The sequence below is a fragment of the Oenanthe melanoleuca genome, chromosome 1A (assembly GCF_029582105.1).
Source record: "Oenanthe melanoleuca isolate GR-GAL-2019-014 chromosome 1A, OMel1.0, whole genome shotgun sequence".
In the NCBI taxonomy this organism is placed as follows: Eukaryota; Metazoa; Chordata; class Aves; order Passeriformes; family Muscicapidae; genus Oenanthe; species Oenanthe melanoleuca.
In genome coordinates this window covers 16,087,063-16,100,593 of record NC_079334.1, presented here as the reverse complement: position 1 = coordinate 16,100,593, position 13,531 = coordinate 16,087,063, and the positions used below count along the sequence as shown (strand labels likewise).

The 13,531-nt window shown below is 38.3% G+C and overlaps 1 protein-coding gene across 3 annotated transcripts in view; it reads left to right on the top strand.

The window, feature by feature from the left end:
• Positions 1 to 13,531, top strand: part of FGD4 (FYVE, RhoGEF and PH domain containing 4) — a 161,909-nt gene that overhangs the window by 22,149 nt on the left and 126,229 nt on the right. Inside the window, exon 1 of one of the 3 annotated variants that reach the window (XM_056482591.1) lies at positions 7,146 to 7,230. The exons of the other annotated variants lie outside the window; for them this stretch is intronic. Within the exon in view, the coding sequence (XP_056338566.1) occupies positions 7,221 to 7,230 (10 nt within the window). The 5' untranslated portion in view covers positions 7,146 to 7,220. Of the gene's footprint in view, positions 1 to 7,145; positions 7,231 to 13,531 lie in introns of those variants that run through there. 3 annotated transcript variants of the gene reach the window in all.

The window sequence follows — 13,531 nt, the reverse complement described above, 5'->3', positions numbered from 1 at the left end:
TTAATGATTGTTTCCTCCTCCTGTGCTCATAGTCAGTGGGATTATTAATGCTGGGGTTATGCACACAGAAGTCTGCACAGAGAATTGAGGAATATGTTGAGGAAAAAATTCATTGTAGAGACAAAGATTTTGAACTTAGATTTTTTGAAGCAATTCAGTAGCTTACCATAGGAATTTTCTTATGTTTTAAGTTCTCCATGCAGGATATCATTGTAATTCCATCATTTTTTTCCTGTTTGGGTTACTGTATTTGCCAGGTATCTTCATTAATAGTTTTCTGTTCGTTTGTTTCTGGTTTTGTTTAAATTTCTTTTTTTTCAAAGCATCTCTATGACATATGTAGATCTCTCTAAACTGGTTTTGCATTTGAATGTGAGAAGGACATAATTGGTGAGAGTGAATTTTCTTCTTTGAAAAGGAGTAACGTGTCCTAGTTTCTAATAGAGCTCGTTTATCTCATAGAAGGTGAAGCCACCTTTTCTGAATGGAAAGGTTTATTAAACTATGTTTACATGTTTTCTATGGTGTCTTCTCGATAATCTATGCTCTGTTGTCTGAACATAGTCTCTCATCTATGCTTAATCTCTCTATTGCCCCAGAGTACTCCTGTACGCTATTCCTCCTCACCCTAAATAAACTGTGCAAGATTTAATAGTCAGCCAAAAGAAAAAATTACAGATGAGTGAGGAGTCCAAGTTAGGCTTTTTCCGTAGTATGAACTGCATTTTTTGAAGGGATAATTCAGCAGCTGTGCCTATTGTTAGTTTCTAGATTCCCTGGGGCACCATATGTGTCACCAGTTTGCATACGACTTTAGCTAAGGTCCAAGGTGGAGCTGCGCTTCACTATGGAAATTATCTGCAAACCTTTTCTCTATGAATAATGATAAATTGGTATTGCTACTATGTCTTCCTGCTTTTTCCTAATGCCCACCCCTCTCTGAATAAAATGCCAAGAACCCAAACCTAACATGTTACTCTGACATTTATTATATCCATTTATTTTTATACAAATAGTTGTGCCATGCCTTCATATACCAAAAATGTAAGCATTCTTTCCATTGTATGAAGTTACTGAACTCAAAAGCTCTTCAAAGCACCCTGGGGAAAGAAACCCACCAGAACATCTTTGCAAAGTTCTTCTTGTCTCTTTCCTTGTTTATGTTTTCTTTCTGCCATGTACACAAAGAGTTCAGGACAGGGAAGAACATAAAACACTTGAAATGTAGCAGATGGAGACAGATAATGACTAGCAGTTACTGGTGAGATTCTTGTACTTTAAATTATGCTCTAAGTAAAACTGTTTGCTTAGAGGTAAAGTGGTATTTGAGCTTAGAAGAGGAGCCACCTTATGCTGTTGTACTTACATTTATGGAATGTTGCACTTTGGATATGGACAACATGGTCAAACAGTGATTCTGGAGGTGGCTTTGGGTCCCAAACTACTTTTACTAGTCCTTTGGAAGACACTAGTCAATTGATAGGCCAGCCAAATGGCAGACAGGGAAAAAAAGGGAATTCCTTTTTCCTGGGTTAACATGTCATTGATACTGTTCTATTCTGCTGTGAACTACCTGGACAATGGAAGGCAGAGCATCTTCATCAAGTTTGAGGATGATATTACATGGAGAGGGAGCAGATGATATAGGTAGGGTAGGCATGCTTTTCAGAAGAACTTTGTCAGACTAAAAAAATGGATTGAGAGCAACTCCAAGCAGTTCATTATGGGCAAAATAGTGTTTCACTGTTCCTTTGGAAAAATCTCTGTGCAATAGCAGAAGGTGGTGCTTGGAGAGCAATGTGGATATGGGGAGCTTATGAGACCATAATGTGCCTCTGTGCACCAACTGTGTTGGGTCATGGAAAGTGAGACGGTTAGTGGTCTCACTTCATCTGGAGCATTGCCTCCAGTTTAGGTGGATATTAAGAGGAAATTCTTTACTGTGAATGTGGAGAGACACTGGAAAAGGTTGCACAGAGAAGTTGTGGATGCCCCATCCCTGGAAGCATTCAAGGCCAGCTTGAACGGGGCTCTGATCAATCTGGTATAGTGGAAGGTGTCCCTGCCCATGGCAGGGGGTTGGAACTACATGGTTTTTAAGGTTTCTTCCAACTCAAACCATTCTATGATTCCTTCAAAACTAAACTACTGCATGAGTTGAGGCAGTGGGTAATGCACTTGACCCAGAGAAGGTGGTCTGACAACACTTGCTAGATTGCCTGTTTGAACTGCGAATGTTCCAGTGAGAGTTTAGATGCCTGGCTGTTTAACTGGCAATATAAATGGCCCAAAGCATGGGCCTGCTGAAATAATCTTTGTTGTTGGTTGATGTTCTTTGTAAGGCAAATAAAGTAGTTGTTTTGCCTCCTAAAGGAGAAAAATATGCACAAACTGTTTTATTTTGCTGTCTAAGACAAGTCATGTTTTGGTCATGATTCCTGTTTCCTCTAGTTCAGCTCCATAGCTGCAATAACTTAAGTTATATTCTCATTGAATATATCATATAATATGTGATATCATATCTTGAGACATCTTCCTCATTTTTTTAAGTTACTGTGAGCTTCTGTCCTGAAGGAATTATAGACTTAAGATATTAAGAATAAATTCACGAATACTCATTTTTCATTTGCCCTTCTAAGAGTTCAGGTACATAATAAAAGCAACAGATAAGGTGATAATGAGCTCTAGGACCCAAATCTTGCAAAAATGTATTTCTCAAGATGCAGCAGCAAATACCTGCATGTTGTAGCTGGGTATTTATTTCCTTGATTTTGAATTGATTTCCCAGGTTCATGCATCTGCTTTGAAAGTCTTATGAGAATACCATCATTCATATAAACAGTTTCAGTTCTGGAAGAGGTAAAAAGTCATCATTTCCACCCCCACCTCCAGTCCCTCCCCACAGTCTCATGTCAGTCATGGTAGTTGACAGAAAGGCTTAACAAAATATTCTGATGAATGCCTTGGACATGTTGCAAGACAATGAAGATGTTCAAGCTCTGTTCAAAAGAGGACAAAGAAATCCTTGGAAAAGGCAAAACTGAACTGTTGTTTGGTTGGTGGTTTTTTTTGGATTTTTTGGTTTGTTGTTTTTTTGGGTTTTTTTGGTGGTGCCTTTTTTTTATTTTTTTTTTTTTTTGTGTGTGTGGTTTGTAAACGCTTCTGTTATTTTTAGTTTTGAAAGGTGTAAGTGTATACCACAGAGCTCTTCTGGCTTCAGTATGTCTTTCTGTGTGCAACTCATTTCAGAGTCATAATGAGGATGCCCTAAACCATAAAAAGATTAGGGAGCAACTAAAGAATAAGTAGCAGTGTTTGCAGTCTAAAATGGTGAGTCAGAGTCATGGGAGCATGTGGCCACAGACTTGGCAAAATGCTGGGCAGTTATTCAGAATCTGCAGTGAAGGGAGAGGGACCCAAATTAAAGCGTGTATCTTTTTTGTGTGTGTAGGTGTGCTTTTTTTTTTTTTTTTCTCTTGTGGCATTGCTCATCTAAGCACTTCTTTATTTAAAAGAAAATTTAGAAAAAAATTCCTGTGTGCACTGGCTGAATAATAATATGGATAGCATGAAGATTTTGGCACAAAGCAAACTTAAAGAGCTTTTGTTCATGTTTAGCTCTGTGAGTAATTTCCACTTTATTTGACTCTTGCTGCATGAAAATACCTTGTGTGCTGCCACTGCTGATTAATATTTTACCATTTTAATTCAGAGGGACATGTACGGAATGTACAAGTATAGGGGCAATCAGACGTTGACAACCTGATGTGATTTGATCATGATTAATAATAACTCTGCAGGGCCCAGTTTGTTTATAGACTTCAAACCAACCAGCCAAACAGCACCAGCACCCGCCCCCCAATATTCTCACCTTCTCTGATACAAAAAAAACTTCTGTGCTTATGTGCATCTCCTCTAGCAGCTCCTTTTCTGCTTTCTTGCTTGCAAGTCTGAGCCAAATTATGGATTGGACTGTAGGAGTTTCATTTTTGTTACCAAATTTTCCTGTTTCCAGGAGTTAGCACTTTTTTTCCCCTATTGGGTCCTCTACTGAAACTGCATATTGAGTAGATGAGGCTAAATTTCTGCTAAATTACTGTTTCCAGAATGTCTGAAGCTTTGTCCCTTTCTCTGATGTAGTGTAAGACCAAAAAAGTCTAACCCCAAAATACTAATTAATTTTGGTTGTTCATTTAAAAATAAACGTTTTTTAAATATAATCAAACATAGCCATCATTCTGTTATATTCCTGGAAATGGGAGAAGTGAGCGTGGAAACATTCCTCTGAACACACATAACAATTTTGTTTATTTTGGCTTAGAGGTTGGTAGTCTTCCTAAATCAGCATTCAGTGGAGATCCTTGCTGTCAGAGAGGAGAGGTAAAAAGGAAATGTTTACCATCATATACTGCACTTAATATGTAGGCTTCCTGTATATCCCAAAAGAACTTCTCAGATCTTTTTGCTTCCAAATCTAGGCATCATAATCCCTCAGATATCCAGAGAGATGACTGAGGAAGTTTGTAAGGCTTCTTGTGGTTCACAGCGTCGTCATAGTCTAAATAACTGTGACTAGAATCTCTTTCAGTTGTATCTTTAGAGTTTCTCAAGCTCTTTGTGAAAGCAACATGGATGGCTTTTGCCTTTTATCATGAAATATTGATCAGTTTCTCCATTGAATAGGAAACACAGGTGTTTCTGGCAGCCAGCTGCTGCTTTAGAAGGAGGGGCAGAAGTACAGGATGCATGTCGTATTCAGAGGAATGTGCTTGAAGTCAGTTTGGCAATCATCCGCTGCTGCTGTGCTGTGTTGAGTCAGCTGGAGTATTTATATCCATTTTAACATCATTTCTGATAAATCACAAATATAGATGTCTTTGCTGTGACAAATACATGTCTTAAATTGAATTCTGATTTCTTCTGAGTTGGGGAGTAGATGCATTTTGGAGATTGGTTGTTTTGGATCATGTAGGACTGAACTGAATATCTTTCCTGGGGTGTTTTGTCTTCATTTTGTAGCTTCCAGGTAGGTCTGTCACAATTTACTAAAGATTTTACTTGTTATGGACTAGAGGGACTGATTAACAGCTGAATCTGAAACCTGTTAGACTACAGATTTTGCTATCTTGTGTCCCATGATAGTGTGGGATTGCCTTAAACTCAGATACTAAGTTACAATTTACTGAAGCAATGGCAATAGACTATTTCAAGAGCTGAAAAAAAATTAACAGTATTACAATGCAACCTTAATTATTAGTCATATAAAGCTAATGGAAGCTTAAATAAAATAATGTAAGTTTAAATAAATGGCAATGTAATATATGATAAAATACTACTGAATTCTAAATGACTGTGGTCCAGGTGAGTAAGTGCCCTTTGCAGACTGTCAGATGCAGCTGTCTTCCTGTTGATGACAGCAATCACTCCTAATGGTTGTGCTGAAGTCAAAGGTAACTCTGCAAACCACAAACTCTGAAAACCACAGTTTTTCTTTCATTAATTTCTGTTCAGCTATCACTTCCTTCTATAACCTGAAATTTTGAGAAGAAAGAGTGTGAAAATTTGATGTTTCTGCTGTTACAGTTGCAGGAGGTTGCTAGAAGTAATATGACCAAAAAGATCATTGTAATTCATATTGAGCTTTCATATTATGGATTCAGAGCTTGAATGAAAGGTCAGAAGTGTTTCTGGGTGAAATAGGGGACACTATTGAGAGATGATGATGTTTAAACTCCATTTTTTCATAGTAATCCTGAGGATCTTTGCCCTGCTGGTAGTTAGGAGAAAATGAGAGTGGTTGATTTACACTGGCAGCATCAGACAGCTTTCTACTAAAGAACCATTAAACTACTGTATCTTTCTTTCTCTTCTGTTAAGCTGAGAGAGGTATAGTGCATTCTTCTGATGATGTAGTTTTCTCATATTTTTCTTCCCAGGATGGATTAGACATGCCAATTATGCTTCAGGGCTGCGTGTTGGACCATGTAGTCTCCTGTTTTGTCTTCTGTTTGTGTATTTAGAGAACCCTTATTGATCATTAAATATCATTTTTCTGATGTGTAACTTCTCACACTTCATGAAGAAATAGTACAGTAGACACATACTCCCCTTTTTGTTAGAACTCTTACTTCCTCCTGTTTTAAAAAAAAAATCAAATTGAGAAATGGACTTCTAAAGAAGCTGCATGGAGTGGGTGCTGTGACAGGTGAGTGTCCAGCTGTCTAGAAAGCTGCTGGCATCATCCATTCATTCAAGCCCCATGCTATGGGATTTTATCTTAAGAAGTTTTGTTGTTATTGTTTGTGTTTGGTTGGGTCTTAATTTTTATTTTTTTTTAATTGAGGCATAGTGCAAATTGTCAAGGCTTTTTATTTTGCCTGAAAGTTCTCTCATACCATTTCAATAATATAACAGTCAATGTAGAAAGGAGTCAGGAGCTTTTGGCAGTCAGGGCTTGCTTGTTTCTGTGCTGAATTTTGCATGGTGTAAATGTGTAGCAGTAGAAGGGTTGCAGGCCTCCTGCTGAAGTTGAGTATAAAAACCATAAGGATGAGAAGCAAAAATGGAGGAGCAAATTACAAGGCCTGTCTTGTTTACAAGTTTCCTGCTGCAGGAAAATAATAATTTACTACTAGGCAGTTTATTACTCTAAAAAGAATAGTGAGGCTACAAGTAAAAGTAACTTCTAGAAATCCTTTCTCTGAATTTATTAATGTGTTTCTAGTTCTTAACAAACTGCAATACAGGACTGCACTTCTACAGAGTGACAGACATTCTGCATTGCCAGAACTGCTCATTATTTTCTGAAAAAGTGAGGGTTCCCAAAAGGCCTTAAAGATGAGATTAGAATACAGCTTCCATAATGTGGAAAAGAAAAAAACTATTCTTGATGGCACTGAGACAAATGAATCCTGACATATAAGGATTATTTTTCTTTTTAAAGAAAAATTTTAAAGACACATTTTCCATTGACATAGATGCCCACTCACACAGTTTGCTGATAGTGTTGAAATGTTAGTGTATGTGTTGAAATACTTCTCATTGCTTATTTCCTGAGCTGTGTGACTAAGTTATGAAATTCAGAACTTCCTTTTTCATAGAATGACTTTATAATGCTCATTCTATCTCCACTTTAAGGACTGCCTCCAAAATAAGTAGGTTTACTTGCACAAAATCACTGGAATGTGAGGATTTCTGCTTGTGGCATTCCTATATAAGGCATGGGTAGCAGTAAGTAGTTGTCTTTTGGTTTTGGGGTTGATTTTTTTTCCTTTCATAGTGTACTACTTTTGAAGTAGATATATGTCCTCTGGGACAATATAAAAAATACTTGAAAATCAAGATATACACAGTTTTTCTCATCTTGGCCTGTAGCTGATATGTGTATAGATCTCTCTTGAATAGTTAAAAATCAGCAGGAGGCCGGTAACTTCTCTTGTAGGCTGTGACCAGACTTTCCTGTGCAGGAGTGAATCTGTGGTCTAGATCTAGTTTTTCTGCGGATATCAAAAGGAAAGCTTGTTTCTTGCTGTTGTTGAGGACCAAGTCATCTGCCAACGTCCAAAGGCAGTTGCACTAAACCGAATTCTCATGGCTTGGATGAGCAGAAGCAGAACAAGAATGTGTTGATCTAAGGCAGCTACCCCTACAAAGAGAAATAGAAACTTGTGACCTTCCTCATTGCACATCATGGACTTGTCTTCAAATTTGAACTTGGTTTCTGATGCTTTCCTGACCTTCCTATTTTTCTGTCACATGAAGTCTGAGAATAGTGATGGTCTTTGAAATTATGGATAGGAGACAGGGTGTGTAACTATGTCCCCCTGCATCTTTATCTTGCAGTGCATTGCCAAAGGTTTTATTTTCCTGAAAGTGAAGTGTAGGTAATATATTTACTAGAGTGTTATTTAAATATATAAACATGTATTTTTATATATATATATATATATATATATATATATATCAAAAAACAAAATATATCCTAGCTGTTTAAACTATAAGTACAGGCAGACTGGATGGAAAATATTTCATTGTAGTGCATATATACACTATGTATACATGTTTGCACTATATTGTATGACTTGAGGAATTTTGTAATGCAGTTGATTATTCATCCCTGCTGGTACTGCATTCTTTTGACTAATTTTTCTCACTAGTGTAAAGACAATCCAAACTTTAAAAGTGCCTCCAAAATTTTTTTTAGTGAGCAAAATCAATTTATTAGTTATGTTCTGTGCACGTGTGTCACTCTTGCTCATTTCTCAGAATGTGGAGTCTTGGAGTAGGCGTGTCTTGATTTATGGTGTTTATTTTTTTCCCCTTATCCTTTAATGTAGTAAGCACAATTAAAGGCAAATTATGAAAATTCTAGACCTTTCAAGATACTGCAGTGACTCATGTGCTAATATTCTTCTATGTTTCCTTGTAGCAAAATAATAAAATCCTTGCAAGATCTCTCTTTGTTGCGCTATATGTTAGTAGCAATAACAATACAAGCCTTCACAAGATGCTTGCTGCTGGCAATACTATACAGCAATAGGCTGTACCAGACTAATTATTTTTATAGAAAATACTCTGAAATAGAGATAACCTGCTGTATGCCTCTAGTGCCATATATTTGTCTGGACTCCACCTGGAAGCCTGTGACCAAGACCCCCAGTATTCATCAGAATTTTCTAAACAGTTTCTGGCAAAACCTCTGGGTTTTTTGCTATTCTTTTATTTTTTTTCTTTTGTTTGTTTGTTTGTTTTTGTTGTTGGGTTTCTTTGTTTTTGTGTTTTGTTTTGTTTTGTTTTGTTGGGTTTTTTTTTCCCCTGCTATGAAACTGGTTGCTTATTCTTGTGGAAGGAGATAGACTGCAAAGAAATCTTAGAGCCATTGAAATATAAACAAAAATAAAACCTAGGAGTATTATAGGTGGCTCCAGTGGACCACATAGCTACTGTTGGCCTAAGCAGCCCTGTAAATTTGGGTTGTAAAAAAGCTAACTCTCTTGTGTGAGCTAGCATGGGAGGTGGGTGGAATTTTAGGTTTTGCTGGTGTTGTCTCATCAGCTAGCAGTAAATCTTGTGATGCTGCTTTTCCTTCCTCTTAGTGGAGCTGTCTGCAGTGGGCATGGAAGGACCATACTCCAGGTTTGCCTTACCAAATACCCTCCAAAATGAGGTTTCTTTGTGCTCAGTAGACCTGTGGAAGGAGTTTCTGGGTAGAGAAAGGGAAAGTGCATTGTGAAATTAATGTGGTGAAAAACAGCTGGAAGCTGTTACAGACTGCCCAGAAAAGTCTGGGTTGTTTGGGTTGGATGTGGCACTGGTGTCTCTAGACCTTAGAAACCTCTGGTAAAGTGGAGCCTGATGAGTTTGGAGAGGAATTTAAATAAAATCAATGTGTATTATATGAGTGGATCTGCTAAATGTGTTTTAAGATTTTTTTCTGCATTCTTTGCCACTAATAAGTTATCCACATGCAGTGGGCTAAAGCATGATGTAATATTTAGTACTGCTAAAGTACATCATACTGCTCCTGCTGTACCTCAGATTACCTCTGCAAAGCCTAACTTCAAATTCTGGAGTTAGAACAACCCTTTTTCTTTGCAAATTTGATTGACTAAGTATGAGAACTTCCTGTACCTGCATGGAGGAAACAAGCTCACTGAATACCCATAATGTTGTGAATTTCTTCATTGTGGTAGCATTGGTTTCTCTACATTTCCTCACTCTCCTACTGTTTTCAGTCGTTAGTGTAGGATAATTTATAGAGGAGGAAACATACAAGCTATTCTTCCAGCATTTCTCTCTTTGTTTTCCCAGTTCTGTCCAAGAGCAGTCCTTCAGTTCCTATACAGACTTTTCAGAAACTCTTTAGTGAAGCCTAAGGAGAAAGGAAAGCCCCGTGGTCACAGTTCCCACCCATGTCCTGCTCTGATGTCTGTTCTGCTTTCATTAGGAACTTAACTGGTAAATAAAAAGCACAGAGCAGAACCCCTGGGGTTGGGCTCTTCCCTAGAGCTGGATTTACTCTTGCATTGCTCAGAACCATGTCCAAAGAGCTGCCTGTGATCTCTCTTGGAGCCTCGTGAATCTGAGCTTTGGCTGGCTCAGCTGTCAGACACTGAATGTCAAACCTAGGAGGTTGCTGCTTTTCCATGGAAACACTCTGTGAGACTGCAGAAATAATCAGGCACATCTGCTGGTTGCTGTGCCCTATTGTTGGGTTCTTCCAGACAGTGAACTGAATTGGCAAACTGAGTTTCTAGCTGAAATCTGCTCTACTTTTGTCATACCTCTTGCCTTTTTTTTTTTTTTTTTTTTTTTTTTCTAACTGCTGTTGTGAGGCAAGCCTCTTGATGTTGGCTTTCCATTTCTCTCTGTTCATGAGCAACTTGCAAAACCAGATCCAGCCCTCTTGCTCCTGGGTAGGTACCACTAATACGAGCTGTTTCATGCCTCAGATGTGCAAGGTCTGGGCTGCAGTGTGTTCTTGGAGGGAACCTGTGCAATCGTACATTCTCCCTAAGAATTCTTCTGTGCACTACATTTTGGTGTTGACATAAAAATAATTCAGTGTTTACAATGTAAAATTCTGTTAATTAGTTGTGTCTTTGTTATCAGCAGTTAGCAAGAGGATTTTCTTTACTAGAGGAAGGGGCTGAAATCTAGAGCCTTTTGATGGCTGGATTTTCTTGAAATAAGATTTTACATCATTTGCTTTCCATAATACCTGAAAATTGTATTTATCAATGTGCCTGGATAACTGTAGATATGCTTTAGTATTGGCTTTAGGAAGGAGCAATATCTTTGCTACAGGCATTACTAACTCGAAGGCACTATTGATACAGCTCAGTGGGAGAGGTGACATAAACTGCTTGGAAATGAAAAAAAATCTGATTTACAGAATATGTTTCAGTGTATCTGGCTGGTGCTGTGCCTGATCTGAAAATAACTATCTTTGAAGACATAACAGTAGAAGTCTTGTTTCTTATATTTCTGTAAGTTGAAAGTTATTCTGGAGAACTGCCTAAGAAGGAAGGATAACTTCCAGACTTGTGGACTAAAAGAGATCTGTCTGTGTTTCCTTGTTGTCCTTTAGTGATAGTTGCCAAAAATAAAAGTCCACAGGAGAACAGCTGTTGTAACATTGGGAGGAGGACTGCTGCAGGGAATGGAGTCAGTGTCATTGAGGTGGAGAGAAGGAGATAGCTCATCTCTGCTGCAAATCCCTCTTCTGTAAACAGCAGCAGTTTGGAAGGGAAAGGTTTACCACCCAAAACACTGGCATCATGTGAATCGAATGCTGCCTGTAAGAACAAAAGCAAAACAGCCACCCTTTTTTCATGGCCAGCACACATCTCCTCTCGGGGCACCCTGTGAATAAAAAATAAATTCTGTAGTCTTGTTTCCTGTGGCACTGAGGAGCATGGGCTGCTGTGAAGCCACGCAGCCTGAAATTCATTGCTTTCCTTCTGCAAAGTGCCATGGTTTTTAGGAAAACAAGCAGTTGAGGGTAAGGCAGGAGAGGAAGTGTGGAAGCATTGGCACTTCTGTGCTTATCACAAAAATGTAGGAGGAAAAAGTAGAAGGAAATGTTGCAAATTTCAGCCTTTATGCTTGCTTATGAGAATAGATACATTTTTTATACTCTTAAGAATGTGGACATCCTGTTTTCCTTGAGGTGCACTTCTTCCAGTACTCAATGGTTTGGAGCTAGAAGGAGTACATGACCATTTTGTGCCCCTGTGCTTGGCACTGGTGGGGCTGCACCTCAAATCCTGTGTTCACTTCTGCGCCTCTCACTACGGAAAGACATTGGAGTGCTGGAGCATGTGCAGAGAAGGGCACTGGAGCTGGGGAAGGGTCTGATGAGGAGCAGCTGAGGGAGCTGGGGATGATTAGCCTGGAGAAAAAGAGGCACAGGAGAGACCTTATCACTCTCTACAACTCCCTGAAAGGAGGTTATAGCAAGATGGGAGTCAGGCTCTTCTCCCAGGTAGCAAGTGACTGGCCTTCAGTTTTCACCAGGGGCAGTTTAGATTGGGTTTTATGAAAAAATTCATCACTGACAGGGTTATCAAGCATTGGAACAGGCTGTTCAGGGAAGTGCTGGAATCACCATCCCTGGAAGTGTTCAAAAAATGTGTGGATGTGGCATTTGGGGACATAGTTTAGTGATGAATACAGTGATGCTGGGTTAACAGCTGAACTCCATATCTTGGAGGTATTTTCCAACCTAAACTGTTCTATGAGTGTATATTTATATTGAAGTTGATTTCTCTGTAGAAACAAAGGCGATACTATAATAGAGCAGATCAATGTTCTATTGTTTTACTTTGTCTAGCAGTAAATGTTGCAACTGTCAGGAATTACAAGCCTGTTTCAGCAGAACTCTAAAAAATGGCATAACAAATGGGCAAGAACTTGAAACCATGCATCTGTGAGGCCTGACATGTCACTTAGGTGCTGTCTTTGGTTTTGGTTAAAGCTTTCAAATCTTATGCAGACTATGGTGATTAACTGCTATCTATATGCCTCATTCTAATCTCACATAACTTGCTTTGGGTGAATAGATTTTTAAGACCCTCCCTTACCCAATTTGAAAAACATACATTTTGAAAGCTTAGTTTCAGACCTCATCAACCTGAATAAAATGCCAAAATCTTGGTCTGTCAGATAGCAGCTGGGACTGGAAAAGCTGAAGCACGTGGTGTTATTGTAGTGAAAGACAATCCTTTCAATGGAATCAATTCAGGACACCGGATGTCAATATGTTCTTTATTTCCCATTTATGTCTTCCAGCTAAAACCAGTTTATTCCTACACTTCTGTCTCTTAGCCAAACAAGAAGGGGAGAGAACTAAATTTTCTCTTCTTTGTCCACCCCTCCTCAGAATCATTTTGGATGCACTGTTTTTCTCTGTCCCTTTCAAGTAGCTTGAATAAAACTTTTGTCATATGAACAGAAGATACTTTTTTTAGTATTGCTCCATATATGTTACCTATTGCTTCTGTCAAAGACTGTAGTGGGTCTTATTGTCCCTTCCTTTGTGTAATGGCTGCTCCATTAGTTTATTTTTTCCACTGTATCTGTGTAAGATCAGACCTAATAATTAAAGAAATTCCAAGTAAGAAGCTGGAATGGATTTTGACTGCTGTTGCCCTTTATTCTGCTAGCAATCCTCCTGTAATGAGTACAGCTAGTTCTTGTTCAAGAACAGATGGTCTAAGGGTTTTTATGGTGTATGGAACAGGTTTTCCAATACCAAGATGTTATATGTTATAATGTTTCAGTAAACAACTCAATTTTTAAATACAAAGTTAGAATTAGCATAAATCTAGAAAATTGTTTTGTAGGAGGTGTCCCTTTCATGATGGAAAAAAGACTGAAACTGAACTTGAATCCCTATAATTTTGAAATCAATTTGCTAAGAATTGTAATTGCTCCATTTTTTAACCCCAGAAATGCATAAATGCATAAGAATCTATATGTACATCAAAACTAATTTCTGAGCCACTGTCTTTATTTTTGAGGCAAAAAG